This window comes from Lutra lutra, chromosome 4 (assembly GCF_902655055.1).
Source record: "Lutra lutra chromosome 4, mLutLut1.2, whole genome shotgun sequence".
Classification (NCBI taxonomy): domain Eukaryota; kingdom Metazoa; phylum Chordata; class Mammalia; order Carnivora; family Mustelidae; genus Lutra; species Lutra lutra.
Genome location: NC_062281.1, coordinates 61,945,804 through 61,961,658, shown reverse-complemented (window position 1 = coordinate 61,961,658; position 15,855 = coordinate 61,945,804). Strand labels below are relative to the sequence as shown.

General features: G+C 39.7%; 1 protein-coding gene across 2 annotated transcripts in view; it reads right to left on the bottom strand.

Annotated features, from left to right (window-relative positions):
- Nucleotides 1–3,680: 3,680 nt before the first annotated feature.
- TRPA1 (transient receptor potential cation channel subfamily A member 1) overlaps nt 3,681–15,855 on the bottom strand; it is an 82,077-nt gene continuing 69,902 nt past the window's right edge. For both annotated transcript variants that reach the window (XM_047728437.1, XM_047728438.1), the window contains 3 exons: nt 14,579–14,689; nt 5,294–5,391; nt 3,681–4,452 (listed from right to left, as the gene is read on the bottom strand). In XM_047728437.1, coding sequence (XP_047584393.1) covers nt 4,242–4,452; nt 5,294–5,391; nt 14,579–14,689 — 420 coding nt within the window. In that variant the 3' untranslated portion in view covers nt 3,681–4,241. The remainder of the gene's footprint in view (nt 4,453–5,293; nt 5,392–14,578; nt 14,690–15,855) is intronic.

Sequence of the window (15,855 nt, the reverse complement as noted above, 5' to 3'; positions counted from 1 at the left end):
GGAAACCTGGAGGAACTGGTATGCACTCCCCTATTCGTATTCATGGGTATTCAGTTGGAAGAACTATGGAAAATGCAGAGCTAGAATTTGTGGGGAGGGGCAGGAGAGATTGTATCAAGTAGTCGGTTACAAATCTAAGCAAAGTTGTGATATGGCAAGATGGCCAGCAAAGAGATGAGTATGCAAGAGAAAAGGGTAAATGACAGACCTCAGGGGTGTAAATATTAGCTAGTAGGCCATAGAGAGAAGTCGATGGGATGTAGAGGAGGATCAGTAAGAAAAATAGTGGAAAAAACAGAATTCAGGTTTGGGGGTAAAAGGAAGGGAGAATTTCAGAAATCTAAGTGATTTATTCAACTGTCATCTCCTCGAGAGCAGGTTGGATAGCCTATTTCCATACCCCCCCCATAACAGGTGTAGTACAATATGGCACATATTCTTACATTCTTGGTGTTCAATTAATACTAAATGAATGGTGTCAATGCTCCGCAAAGTTTGAGGAGTGGGAAGACTGTGAGAAGACCATTTGTTTTCATGATTAGGGATCCTATACTATGAATTTTAGCCTTTATGTTTTAAGGAAAATAAAGGACAAAGATCTTGTCTGAATCAAAGACTAAGGAACATACAATATTGTCTCTAGGGCATGTATTCTGTTGGACCATAAATGAAAACATGTCTGGTTTCCTCATATTATATATTGTCACTTAGCACTCTGCCTGATTGTGTGTGTGGCTGAGAATGCATATGACAGCAGGAGATGGAGGCCACCAAGATGTCCATCTGTGGAAAAGAGAGGAGTCCATGCAATGGGGTCGACAAAATTACAGTAACATCTGTCAGAACCCTTGTGCTAGATGGACAGAGGGTTCCATAGTTCTATCTCATCGATACATTAAATGGAAAGAAGTAAGGAGAACAAGAACCTTGGCATCATAGCACCTATGTAAATAAAAACACACATGAACCAACACTGGTCAGTGTAATACAAGGGTACACATATAGCCAAAGACATTCAATAGAGCGGGCATGTCCTGGGAAAGTGAGGGAATAAACATGAGAATTACGGTGAAGAGGAAAATAAAAACAAGGACCTTGAAAAGATCAACAATGATGTATGTGACCGATGCATACTTTGTGGTGGACATCAAAAGAAAAAAAGGGCATATGTGATGGAAGCATTTTTTTCATAAGTGTACTCTTTATTCCCCACCCCGTATTTCACCCATCCTCCCACCCACCTCCCCACTGGTTTTTCTCTATAGTTAAGAGTCTGCTTCTTGGTTTGTCTTTTTCCTTTACTCATTTGTTTCTTAAATTCCACACATGAGTGAGATCATATATTTGTCTTTCTGTGGCTTATTTTGCTTAGTATTATACTTAACACTATCCGTGTTGTTGCAAATGGCAAGATTTCTTTCTTTTTTATGGCTGAATAATAGTCCATTGCAGGTATGTATGTGTGTGTGTGTGTGTGTGTGTGTGTGTGTGTGTGTATACACATTTTCTTTATCCATTCTATTGATGGACACCTGGGCTTCCTCTACAGTTTGGCTATTATAAATAATGCTGCAATAAATATACAGTGCATATATCTTTTTGAATGAGTGTTTTCGTATTCTTTGGGTAAATACCCAGTTGTGAAATTACTGGATCATATGGTATTTCTATTTTTAATCTTCGGAGGAATCTCCATACTGCTTTTCACAGTGTTTGCGCTGATTTACATTCCCACCAGTAGTGCTAAGGGTTCTGTTTTCTCCAAATCCTTGCCAACACTTACTGTTTATTTTGTTTTTGATTTTAGTCATTCTGACAGGTGTAAGGTATATCTCATTGCGGTTTTGATTTGCATTTCCCTGATGATTTGTGATGTTGAGCATCTTTGCATGTGTCTGTTGACCATTTGTATGTCTGAGAAATATCTGTTCATATCTTCAGACTATTTTTAAACTGGATTATTTCCTTTTTGGGTGTTGAGTTGTATCAGTTCTTTATATATTTTGGACACTAACAATTTATTGGATATGTCATTTGCAAATATCTTCTCCCATACTGTAGGTTGCCTTTTAGTTTTCTTGTTTCCTTCATTGTGCAGAAACCTCATTATTTTGATGAAGTTCCAACAGTTTATTTTTGCTGTATTTGCTTGCCTCAGGAGATAGAGCTCAGAAAATGTTGCTATGCCCGATGTCAGAGAAATTACTGCCTGTGCTCTCATCTAGGATTTTTATGGCTTCAGGTCTCACATTTAAATTTTTAATCCATTTTGAGTTTATTTTTGTGTATGATGGAAGAAAGGGGTCCAGTTTTCCCAATACCAGTTTTCCCAATATATTCATTTCTCCTGTGTTGAAGATTGACTAGATGGTTGTGGGTTTGTTTTTGGGTTTTCAATTCTAGCCCACTGATCTATTTTTGTGACCATAACATACTGCTGTAATTACTACTGCTTTGAAATATAACTTGAAATCTGGAATTATGATACTTCATTTTGTTTTTCAAGATTGCTTTGACTATCTGAGGTCTTTTGTGATTCCTGACAAATTTTAGAATTGTATGTTCTAGTTCTATGAAAAATACTCTTGGTATTTTGATAGGGATTGCATTAAATCTGTAAATTGCTTTGGATAGTATGGACATTTTACAATATTTGTTCTTCCAACCCATGAGCATTGAGATGTCTTTTTTTTTGTTTGTTTTTTGGGTTTTTTTTGCATCATCTTGAATTTCTTTCATCAATGTTTTATAGTCCTCAGAGTATAGGTCTTTCACCTCTTTCATTAAATTTATTCCTAGAAAATTTGTTTTAGGTGCAATTGTAAATGAGATTGTTTTCTTAATTTCATTTTCTGTTGCTTCATTATTAATGTATAGGATTGCAACAGATTTCTGTACACTGATTTTGTACCATGCGACTTCACTGAATTCATTTATCAGTTCTAGTAATTTTTTTGTGGGTTCTTAGGGTTTTCTATATAGAGCATCATATAATCTGCAAATAAAGTTATATTTCTTCCGTACCAATTTGGATGCCTTTTATTTCTCTATGTAGTCTAATTGCTGTGGCTAGAACTTCCAGTACTACATTGAATACAAGTGGTAAGAGTGGATATCTTTGTGTTCTTCCTGATCCTCGGGGGGAAAGCTCTCAGTTTTTTACCGTGGACTCTGATGTTGTCTGTGGATTTTTCATATAAGGCCTTTATTATGCTGAGGTATGTTCCCTCTAGAGCTACGTTGCAGAGGGTTTTTATTATGAATGGATGTTGTACTTGGTGAAATGCTTTCTTGGCACCTACTGAAATGATCATACGGCTTTTATTCTTTCTCTTACTGATGTGACTTATCATGCTGATGGTTTGACAAATATTGGACCACCCTTGCATCCTGGCAATGGATTCCACTTGACTGCGGTGTATGATTTTTTAAAATGTATTATTAGATTCAGTTTGCTAATATTTTGCTGAGGACCTAGGTCATTAGAAATGCTGGCTTGTAGTTCTCTTTTTTTGTAGTGTCTTTCTCTAGTTCCATGTGTGATGGAAGCATTTTTACAATCTCAAAAAAACTAAGTGTAGTAAAAAGCTCACACAATAATCAGTGGGGTGACTATATAGATTTTACATTTATTATGATTATTAGCAAACCAAAAATATAGAAACAGCACATATTATCTATATCTATAGTAAAATTCATGCATATAATGTCTATTAATTTGGATCTCAACTCAAAGTGACATCAGGTGTGTTAGGAGCAGCAAGAAGGGTATAGTAGTTTATTATAGTTGGAACAGAGTACACAGTGTTCCACCCACAGGTTCTTACAACACACACAAAAAAAGCATACCCAATGGTATAACCTAATATAATACTTTATTGTCTAATACATTACATATTACATAATTATCAAGCAGGAATCCAGTATTGATATTTGTATTCTAGCTTAAGAGTTACATTTACTAGTCCTTATCATTAAAATGTGTGTTCTAACAAGTTTCTACCCAAATAATGAGAAGTGAAGTACAACTTGAACTCATTAGCAAGGATATTCTCTATATATACTAACTGGCATAAAATATGCAGAGAGAGAAGGTTTATTTTACAAAGAATACAGGAACCATCCTTTCATATGTAGTGAAATCAGAGTCCTAGTTCTGCTTTTTCCTCACTTTTGCTAACCTGGAAATTGGACCCAACAGGGTCATGCAAACTTCCCCTGACAGGAAGACCCACTGCAGCCTACGGCAAAGGGTTGTGGGTCTTTGTCTTTACAGCTTTCAACACAGAATTCCACTTGCTATTCCTTTGTTCTAACAGTTCTTTTTTAAACCTGTCTTGAAAAGAACTATGGTTATCTTCATCCTCTGTCTCAGAGATGATTTCCATCTTCTGAATGATGAGTTTGATAAGCTCATGCTGTTTTTCCAAAAGAGAAGTGAGATCCTTCAGCCTAAAAGGATATACATGTCTCATGAATTTACTGTCAATGATCCTTTCAGTCCTTGAGTGTAGAGAAGCCTAGGTTACGAGAGGTGTTCTATATCCAATGGGCTGTGTCAGGTCATAGCTTTGTGGTAGTCCTAACCCTTCTAAGCAATACACAGTTGTTTTTTTTTTCTTTTTTAAAGATTTTTATTTATATGACAGACAGATCACAAGTAGGCAGAGAGGCAGGCAGAGAGAGAGAGGAGGAGGAGGCAGGCTCCCCGCTGAGCAGAGAGCCCGACGTGAGGCTTGATCCCAGGACCCTGGGATCATGACCCGAGCCGAAGGCAGAGGCTTTAACCACTGAGCCACCCAGGCGCCCCGCAATACACAGTTTTTAAGGTTAGGTATTCTTCTTAAGGTTGTGCTGTTAGTTCTTGGCCAGTTTATTTTTGTTCCCATTTTAAAGATTAAAATGCTGTTGCACAGAAAGAATAAGCAGCTTACCCAAGGTCATAGTAAGCAGTTGATAGGGCTTTAAACTCAGGTGAATAAATGCTAATGCCCTAATGCTTAGCCACTGTACACTATATTGCTTCTCTAGGAATCCTCAAAATCTTTCAAAACTTTGATGTATGAAAATGGGAATGCAGTTTAAGAGACTGACTGGAAAACTATTGAACTGCAGCAAATAAATTGTTGGGTCTCAAAAATTTCTCATGATTCTCAAAATACTATGACATCAGTCAACTAAAGTATGACTTAATATATGAGATAAACACAAATATACAACATAACCTTATACTGTACATTATTATTTAAAAGTTTTAAGTTTCTCAAATACAGATATAAAGAAAAACACATACCGATACTTCTGCTTCAATATTTCTATTTCTAGAGATGTGTCAACATTTGGAATTTCCTGTCTTGTTTCTTTGGTGTGAAAAAGAAAATGAAATATACGCTGTGGGATAAATGATGAATAGTTACTCAGGTTGAACTCAATTCAGGAACTATTTCTTTTCTTTCTTTTCATTTTTTTAAAATTTATTTTCAGCATAACAGTATTCATTGTTTTTGTACCACACCCAGTGCTCCATGCAATCCATGCCCTCTCTAATACCCACCACCTGGATCCCCCAACCTCCCACCCCCCACCTCTTCAAACCCTTCAGATTGTTTTTCAGAGTCCATAGTCACTCATTGTTCACCTCCCCTTCCAATTTCCCCCAACTCCCTTCTCCTAACTCCCCATGTCCTCCATGCTATTTGTTATGCTCCACAAATAAGTGAAACCATATGATAATTGACTCTCTCTGCCTGACTTATTTCTCTCAACATAATCTTTTCTTGAACGTGTGCCATGATTCAGCTACTGCATCAGGTACGCTAGCAAGACAAATAGCTAAGACATGGCTATGGACTTAAGCAGCTCACAGTTTGTTAAGAGAAACTGGGAGAGATTATGCTGAGGGAAATAAGTCAAGCAGGGGCTCCTGGGTGGCTCAGTGGATTAAAGCCTCTGCCTTCGGCTCAGGTCATGATCCCAGCATCCTGGGATCGAGTCCCGCATCAGGCTCTCTACTCTGCGGAGAGCATGCTTCCTCCTCTCTCTGCCTGCCTCCCTGCCTGCTTGTGATCTCTGTCTGTCAAATAAATAAATAAAATCTTTAAAAAAAAAAAAAAGAAATAAGTCAAGCAGAGAGAGTCAATTATCACATGGGTTCACTTATTTGTGGAGCATAAGAAATAACATGGAGGACATGGGGAGATGGGGGGGAGAAGGGAGTTGGGGGAAATTGGGAGACAAACCATGAGAGACTATGGAATCTGAAAAACAATCTGAGAGTTTTGGAGGGGTAGGGGTGGGAGGCTGGATGAGCCTGGTGGTGGGTATTATGGAGGGCACATATTGCATGGAGCACTGGGTGTGGTGCATAAACAATTCTGGTACACTGAAAAGAAATTTAAAAAATAAAATGAAACAGGCATATAAAAAGCTATAAAACAGATCATGCATATTATAATAAAGTATAAGCTGTATAGATAAGATAGAAGGAGAAAATTAGAGTGGAAGACTGCTTATGAAAAAGTATAACCAAATCATCTTATATTTTCTTATGAAAAATGCTCATCATATGTGGTGGTATTCCATACAAGATTAATTGTTCTCTAAAACCACACCATTATCCAACACAACTGAATTTCCCATAAGGATGTTTCTGAAATGCTATTTTAATATATATTTTTAAAATTTAGTGTCTTTTAAACCATTGATAGACTGGAATGGGTCAAGGGCAGAAATGAAATGACCAGAAATGAGGCCATTCTAGGAGTCCCGGCAAGACAAGAGGACAGTGCACACAGGTCATCCAGGAAGCCTAATAATCCAAACATGGGAGTCACTGGGTGTGAGGGGTCAGCAGGGGGGAAAAGAAACATCAAGGATGACATCTTGCACAAGCAAGTGAATGGTGTTGACATGAATTGAAAGAAACTTTGGAGAGAAAAGAGACTTTTTCATTTTTTCCCTGCAGGGGGAATAAACACGGGAGAAGTAAAAATTGTGAGTTTCGTTTGCATGAGTTTGTTCTGAATATGCAGAATTGAGGTACCTTGAGACATACCAGTAAAGAGTCATGGGAGACAGGAGGAGTCAAGATGGCGGAGAAGTAGCAGCTGAGACTACTTCGGGTAGCGGGAGATCAGCTAAATAGCTTATCTAAAGATTGCAAACACCTACAAATCCAACGGGAGATTGAAGAGAAGAAGAACAGCAATTCTAGAAACAGAAAATCAACCACTATCTGAAAGGTAGGACTGGCAGAGAAGTGAATCCAAAGCGACGGGAAGATAGACCGCGGGGGGAGGGGCCGGCTCCCGGCGAGTGGCGGAGCAACGGAGCAAAATCAGGACTTTTAAAAGTCTGTTCCGCTGAGGGATATCGCTCCAGAGGCTTAACTGGGGTGAAGCCCAGGCGGGGTCAGCGCGGCCTCAGGTCCCGCAGGGTCGCAGAAGGATCGGGGGTGTCTGAGTGTCGCAGAGCTTACCGGTATTGGAGCGGGGAAGCCGGCTACAGAGACAGAGCCGAGGAGTGACTCTCAGCTCGGGGTTGCCTTGAACCGGTCGCAGGCTCGGTCACCTCGGAGCACGGCCGGAGGCCAGGGTGACGGGAGTCATTGGGCGCTGTTCTCTGAGGGCGCACTGAGGAGTGGGGCCCCGGGCTCTCGGCTCCTCCAGGCCGGAGACCGGGAGGCCGCCATCTTCACTCCCATCCTCCGGAAATCTACGGAAAGCGCTCAGGGAACAAAAGCTCCCGAAAGCAAACCCGAGCGGATTACTTAGCGCGGCCCCGGGTAAGGGCGGTGCAACTCCGCCTGGGGCAAAGACGCTTGAGAATCACTACAACAGGCCCCTCCCCCAGAAGATCAACAGGAAACCCAGCCAGGACCAAGTTCACCTACCGAGGAGTGTAGTTTCAACACCAAGGAGCGCGGCGGAATTCCAGAGGAGAAGAAAGCAAAGCACGGAACTCATGGCTTTCTCCCCATGATTTTTTAGCCTTGCAGTTAATTTTTTTTTCTTTTTCAATTTTTTTTCTCTTTTTCTTTTTCTCTTCTTCTGCTAAATTTTTTTAACTTTTACGTTTTCTTTTTTAACGTTTTTTAAATAGTTTATCTAATATATATATTTTTTTTCCTCTTTTTATATTTTTTCTTTATCGGCTTTCTTTTTTTAAATAGTTTTTTTTTTTCTTCTTTTTGAACCCCTTTTTATCCCCTTTCTCCCCCCTCACAATTTGGGATCTCTTCTGATTTGGCTAAAGCATATTTTCCTGGGGTTGTTGCCACCCTTTTAGTATTTTACTTGCTCCCTCATAAACTCTTACCTGGACAAAATGACAAGGCGGAAAAATTCACAACAAAAAAAAGAACAAGAGGCAGTACCAAAGGCTAGGGACCTCATCAATACAGACATTGGTAATATGTCAGATATAGAGTTCAGAATGATGATTCTCAAGGTTCTAGCCGGGCTTGAAAAAGGCATGGAAGATATTAAAGCAACCCTCTCGGGAGATATAAAAGCCCTTTCTGGAGAAATAAAAGAACTAAAATCTAACCAAGTTGAAATCAAAACAACTATTAATGAGGTGCAATCAAAAATGGAGGCTCTCACTGCTAGGATAAATGAGGCAGAAGAAAGAATTAGCGATATAGAAGACCAAATGACAGAGAATAAAGAAGCTGAGCAAAAGAGGGACAAACAGCTACTGGACCACGAGGGGAGAATTCGAGAGATAAGTGACACCATAAGACGAAACAACATTAGAATAATTGGGATTCCAGAAGAAGAGGAAACAGAGAGGGGAGCAGAAGGTATATTGGAGAGAATTATTGGAGAGAATTTCCCCAATATGGCAAAGGGAACAAGCATCAAAATTCAAGAGGTTCAGAGAACCCCCCTCAAAATTAATAAGAATAGGTCCACACCCCGTCACCTAATAGTAAAATTGACAAGTCTTAGTGACAAAGAAAAGATCCTGAAAGCAGCCCGGGAAAAGAAGTCTGTAATGTACAATGGTAAAAATATTAGATTGGCAGCAGACTTATCCACAGAGACCTGGCAGGCCAGAAAGAGCTGGCATGATATATTCAGAGTACTAAATGAGAAAAACATGCAGCCAAGAATACTATATCCAGCTAGGCTATCATTGAAAATAGAAGGAGAGATTAAAAGCTTCCAGGACAAACAAAAACTGAAAGAATTTGCAAACACCAAACCAGCTCTACAGGAAATATTGAAAGGGGTCCTCTAAGCAAAGAGAGACCCTAAAAGTAGTAGATCAGAAAGGAACAGAGACAATATATATTAAGAGTCACCTTACAGGCAATACAATGGCACTAAATTCATATCTCTCAATACTTACCCTGAATGTTAATGGGCTAAATGCCCCAATCAAAAGACACAGGGTATCAGAATGGATAAAAAAAACAAAACCCATCTATATGTTGCCTACAAGAAACTCATCTTAAACCCGAAGACACCTCCAGGTTTAAAGTGAGGGGTGGAAAAGAATTTACCATGCTAATGGACATCAGAAGAAAGCTGGGGTGGCTATCCTTATATCAGATCAAGTAGATTTTAAGCCAAAGACTATAATAAGAGATGAGGAAGGACACTATATCATACTCAAAGGAACTGTCCAACAAGAAGATCTAACAATTTTAAATATCTATGCCCCTAACGTGGGAGCAGCCAACTATATAAACCAATTAATAACAAAATCAAAGAAACACATCGACAATAATACAATAATAGTAGGGGACTTTAACACTCCCCTCACTGAAATGGACAGATCATCCAAGCAAAAGATCAACAAGGAAATCAAGGCCTTAAATGACACACTGGACCAGATGGACATCACAGATATATTCAGAACATTTCATCCGAAAGCAACAGGATACACATTCTTCTCTAGTGCACATGGAACATTCTCCAGAATAGATCACATTCTTGGTCCTAAATCAAGTCTCAACCGGTATCAAAAGATTGGGATCATTCCCTGCATATTTTCAGACCACAATGCTCTAAAGCTAGAACTCAATCACAAGAGGAAATTTGGAAAGAACCCAAATACATGGAGACTAAACAGCATCCTTCTAAAGAATGAATGGGTCAACCAGGAAATTAAAGAAGAATTGAAAAAATTCATGGAAACAAATGATAATGAAAACACAACGGTTCAGAATCTGTGGGACACAACAAAGGCAGTCCTGAGAGGAAAATATATAGCGGTACAAGCCTTTCTCAAGAAACAAGAAAGGTCTCATGTACACAACCTAACCCTACACCTAAAGGAGCTGGAGAAAGAACAAGAAAGAAACCCTAAACCCAGCAGGAGAAGAGAAATCATAAAGACTAGAGCAGAAATCAATGAAATAGAAACCAAAAAAACAATAGAACAAATCAACGAAACTAGGAGCTGGTTCTTTGAAAGAATTAATAAGATTGATAAATCCCTGGCCAGACTTATCAAAAAGAAAAGAGAAAGGACCCAAATAAATAAAATCATGAATGAAAGAGGAGAGATCACAACGAACACCAAAGAAATACAGACAATTATAAGAACATACTATGAGCAACTCTACGCCAACAAATTTGACAATCTGGAAGAAATGGATGCATTCCTAGAGACATATAAACTACCACAACTGAACCAGGAAGAAATAGAAAGCCTGAACAGACCCATAACCAGTAAGGAGATTGAAACAGTCATCAAAAATCTCCAAACAAACAAAAGCCCAGGGCCAGACGGCTTCCCGGGGGAATTCTACCAAACATTTAAAGAAGAACTAATTCCTATTCTCCTCAAACTGTTCCAAAAAATAGCAATAGAAGGAAAACTTCCAAACTCATTTTATGAGGCCAGCATCACCTTGATCCCAAAACCAGACAAGGATCCCAACAAAAAAGAGAACTCCAGACCAATATCCTTGATGAACACAGATGCAAAAATTCTCGCCAAAATACTAGCAAATAGGATTCAACAGTACATTAAAAGGATTATTCACCACGACCAAGTGGGATTTATTCCAGGCTGCAAGGCTGGTTCAACATCCGCAAATCAATCAATGTGATACAACACATTAATAAAAGAAAGAACAAGAACCATATGATACTCTCCATAGATGCTGAAAAAGCATTTGACAAAGTACAGCATCCCTTCCTGATCAAAACTCTTCAAAGTGTAGGGATAGACGGCACATACCTCAATATTATCAAAGCCATCTATGAAAAACCCACCGCAAATATCATTCTCAATGGAGAAAAACTGAAAGCTTTTCCGCTAAGGTCAGGAACACGGCAGGGATGTCCGTTATCACCACTGCTATTCAACATAGTACTAGAAGTCCTAGCCTCAGCAATCAGACAACAAAAGGAAATTAAAGGCATCCAAATTGGCAAAGAAGAAGTCAAACTATCACTCTTCGCAGATGATATGATACTCTATGTGGAAAACCCAAAAGACTCCACTCCAAAACTGCTAGAACTTGTACAGGAATTCAGTAAAGTGTCAGGATATAAAATCAATGCACAGAAATCAGTTGCATTTCTCTACACCAACAACAAGACAGAAGAAAGAGAAATTAAGGAGTCCATCCCATTTACAATTGCACCCAAAACTATAAGATACCTAGGAATAAACCTAACCAAAGAGACTAAGAATCTATACTCAGAAAACTATAAAGTACTCATGAAAGAAATTGAGGAAGACACAAAGAAATGGAAAAATGTTCCATGCTCCTGGATTGGAAGAATAAATATTGTGAAAATGTCTATGCTACCTAAAGCAATCTACACATTTAATGCAATTCCTATCAAAATACCATCCATTTTTTTCAAAGAAATGGAACAAATAATCCTAAAATTTATATGGAACCAGAAAAGACCTCGAATAGCCAAAGGAATATTGAAAAAGAAAGCCAAAGTTGGTGGCATCACAATTCCGGACTTCAAGCTCTATTACAAAGCTGTCATCATCAAGACAGCATGGTACTGGCACAAAAACAGACACATAGATCAATGGAACAGAATAGAGAGCCCAGAAATGGACCCTCAACTCTATGGTCAACTCATCTTCGACAAAGCAGGAAAGAATGTCCAATGGAAAAAAGACAGCCTCTTCAATAAATGGTGTTGGGAAAATTGGACAGCCACATGCAGAAAAATGAAATTGGATCATTTCCTTACACCACACACGAAAATAGACTCAAAATGGATGAAGGATCTCAATGTGAGAAAGGAATCCTTCAAAATCCTTGAGGAGAACACAGGCAGCAACCTCTTCGACCTCAGCCGCAGCAACATCTTCCTAGGAACATCGCCAAAGGCAAGGGAAGCAAGGGCAAAAATGAGCTATTGGGATTTCCTCAAGATCAAAAGCTTTTGCACAGCAAAGGAAACAGTTAACAAAACCAAAAGACAACTGACAGAATGGGAGAAGATATTTGCAAATGACATATCAGATAAAGGGCTAGTGTCCAAAATCTATAAAGAACTTAGCAAACTCAACACCCAAAGAACAAAGAATCCAATCAAGAAATGGGCAGAGGACATGAACAGACATTTCTGCAAAGAAGACATCCAGATGGCCAACAGACACATGAAAAAGTGCTCCACATCACTCGGCATCAGGGAAATACAAATCAAAACCACCATGAGATATCACCTCACACCAGTCAGAATGGCTAAAATTAACAAGTCGGGAAATGACAGATGCTGGCGAGGATGCGGAGAAAGAGGAACCCTCCTACACTGTTGGTGGGAATGCAAGCTGGTGCAACCACTCTGGAAAACAGCATGGAGGTTCCTCAAAATGTTGAAAATAGAACTACCCTATGACCCAGCAATTGCACTGCTGGGTATTTACCCTAAATGTACAAACGTAGTGATCCGACGGGGCACGTGCACCCAAATGTTTATAGTGGCAATGTCTACAATAGCCAAACTATGGAAAGAACCTAGATGTCCATCTACAGACGAATGGATAAAGAAGATGTGGTATATATACACAATGGAATACTATGCAGCCATCAAAAGAAATGAAATCTTGCCATTTGCGACGACGTGGATGGAACTAGAGGGTATCATGCTTAGCGAAATAAGTCAATCGGAGAAAGACAACTATCATATGATCTCCCTGATATGAGGGAGAGGAGATGCAACATGGGGTGTTGAGGGGGTAGGAGAAGAGTAAATGAAACAAGATGGGATTGGGAGGGAGACAAACCATAAGTGACTCTTAATCTCACAAAACAAACTGAGGGTTGATGGGGGGAAGGGGTTGGGAGAGGGGGGTGGGGTTATGGATATTGGGGAGGGTATGTGCTATGGTGAGTGCTGTGAAGTGTGTAACCCTGGCGATTCGCAGACCTGTACCCCTGGGGATAAAATATATATGTTTATAAAGCTGTAAAAAAAAAAAAAAAGAAAAAGAAAAAAGAAAGGATGAATACCCAAGTTTTGTAGCAACAGTGACGGGACTGGAAGAGATTATGCTGAGTGAAATAAGTCAAGCAGAGAGAGTCAATTATCATATGGTTTCACTTATTTGTGGAGCATAACAAATAGCATGGAGGACAAGGGGAGATGGAGAGGAGAAGGGAGTTGAGGGAAATTGGAAGGGGAGGTGAACCATGAGAGACTATGGACTCTGAAAATCGATCTGAGAATTTTGAAGGGGTTGGGGGTGGGAGGTTGGGGGCACCAGGTGGTGGGTATTGCAGAGGGCATGGGTTGCATGGAGCACTGGGTGTGGCGCAAAAATAATGAATACTGTTATGCTGAAAGAAAAAAAAAAAAAAAAAAAAAAAAGAGTCATGGGAGACAGCTGAACATAGGAGCCTGGAACTCAAAAAGAGTTTTAGGCTAGGGAATCGATTGCTGAGAGCCTTCTATGCTTTAGGAGTAGTCACAACCATGGATATGAATGTAATTAAACAGGGAAATAGTGTACATAGAATAAAGCCTAGGCCAATACTCAAATTGACTTTATCATTTCATGACCACACAATGGAAAAATAATAAGCAAAGAACTGAGAAAAAAAATATTCATAGAAGAGGAACCCCAGGCATGGCCAGGATTAGCATCTAGTACTTCTGATTCTTAATACAGTCCTTTTCCATTATAATGCAGTGGCTTGCTTAGTCTTGGACACTTAGTATATTGTCTATAATGTACACTCCCCATGCACATGCGTGTGTGTGTGTATATATCTGAGCATAGGTACCTATGTGCTCTATATTTGCACATAGACCTATTCTTTGCCCGTATTATGTAAGTGGCATGTGACTAAGAAAAACGAAGCGTACACTGTAGGAAAGATACAGGGCACAGCCAATCACCCACCCAAGCATCTGCCCTCACAGGGATGTGGTACACATTTAACACAGATGTTGTGAATGAGCCAGCAGGACAAATGCCTCCCTCCCACTGCCCTTTACTTTCTCACTGTGGGTTAATCAGGCACTTAATTTTTTTTTTAAATCACAATTACTTCTTTTCCTAAGGGTACCCTTAAGGATAACACCATGAATGAATGTCAAACAGTATCATGTTACTTATGCTGACATTTTTCACATGTACTCACCAATAACCCTGAACATCTGGGTCTGTTGGGATACACAATGATGGATTTCTGGTCTACTCTGCGTAGGAACCAGAGGGGCAGCTTCTTCTCTAAGCTGGTATGAAGTTCCACCTAAAGTGCAGTTTGGATTGATTGAGAGGAATCATTAATAAGCATCTGGAATTTTTACACCACAGGAAAGCAACCATTAGTTTTCTGACTGACTCCGGTGCCCTGCTTAACGCACAAGCAGCCAGGCTGGCCAGGTTCACCCCCTCTCCACTCATCCACTGACAAGATGGGGGCCGCAGTCTGCAGCTGAGGCAAACTGCTTAAAGAAGGAATTCAATGGAAGTGAGCGGATGTTCACTCTTCAGGGACGGTGACGGACACCACCCACAGAAGAAGACAACTTGGCCCGTCCTCTGGGGCGTCGTCCAAGATTCACACCTGTGACAGGGGAGGAACTCGTGCTTAGATGGAGGACTGCGACCAGAGCCAGAGGAAGGAATATAGCTGGTGCATCGAAGACTAGTACTCCACTGACTTTTCACGCTGTGCTATCGGGTGCAAAATGGCTTATCCGTGACCCATCTTGAGTCTAATTTCTATTTTCAGAGATACAATCATTTGTGTCATTTAATGGGTTTACCTTGAGTTGACATTTTACTTTTTGTTTGCCAAATTTATCTTCTCATTTTTTGTAGTCCTTTGTGTCTATTTAGATATGTTTATTGTAATTACCATGTAGGTGAGAGTTTGCTCTCTAAGCTAAGACCACTGGCTTTTTTATATATGGGCATTTCAGGCTCACATCCACACATGGTGAGATGCTAAGAACTTCCCTGGCCACCTGTTTAAAACACTGGCCCCTCTCCCACATAACACACTCTATCTTGCTTCCCATTTTTATAGCACTTACCACCACTTAACATGCTCTATATTGGTTCTAGTTTCAAGAACAGCTATGTTTTCTTGTATTTTATTCACAACACCAATTAAAAATTTTCTTTGGGTTTCTATAATAACTAGTTTCCAAGGTTCCTTTTTCCCTTGGGTCTTAAGAGCAATATTCCTTTTCTCTTACAATATACATTTTTTTAGAGGTCACATGTTATCATTCACTTACTTGATTGAAAAAGATTTATTCGAGTCTAGGGCCTGCCAACAGACAAAGCACGTGATGTGTCTTAACCCTGTGCATTTTCAACATAGGACCTGCCAGATTTCCTTCCTTAAATATGGTCCTAGGGAGGATGGCAAGCAGAGCTTCAAGTCCAACCTTGGTGGGTCTGGTG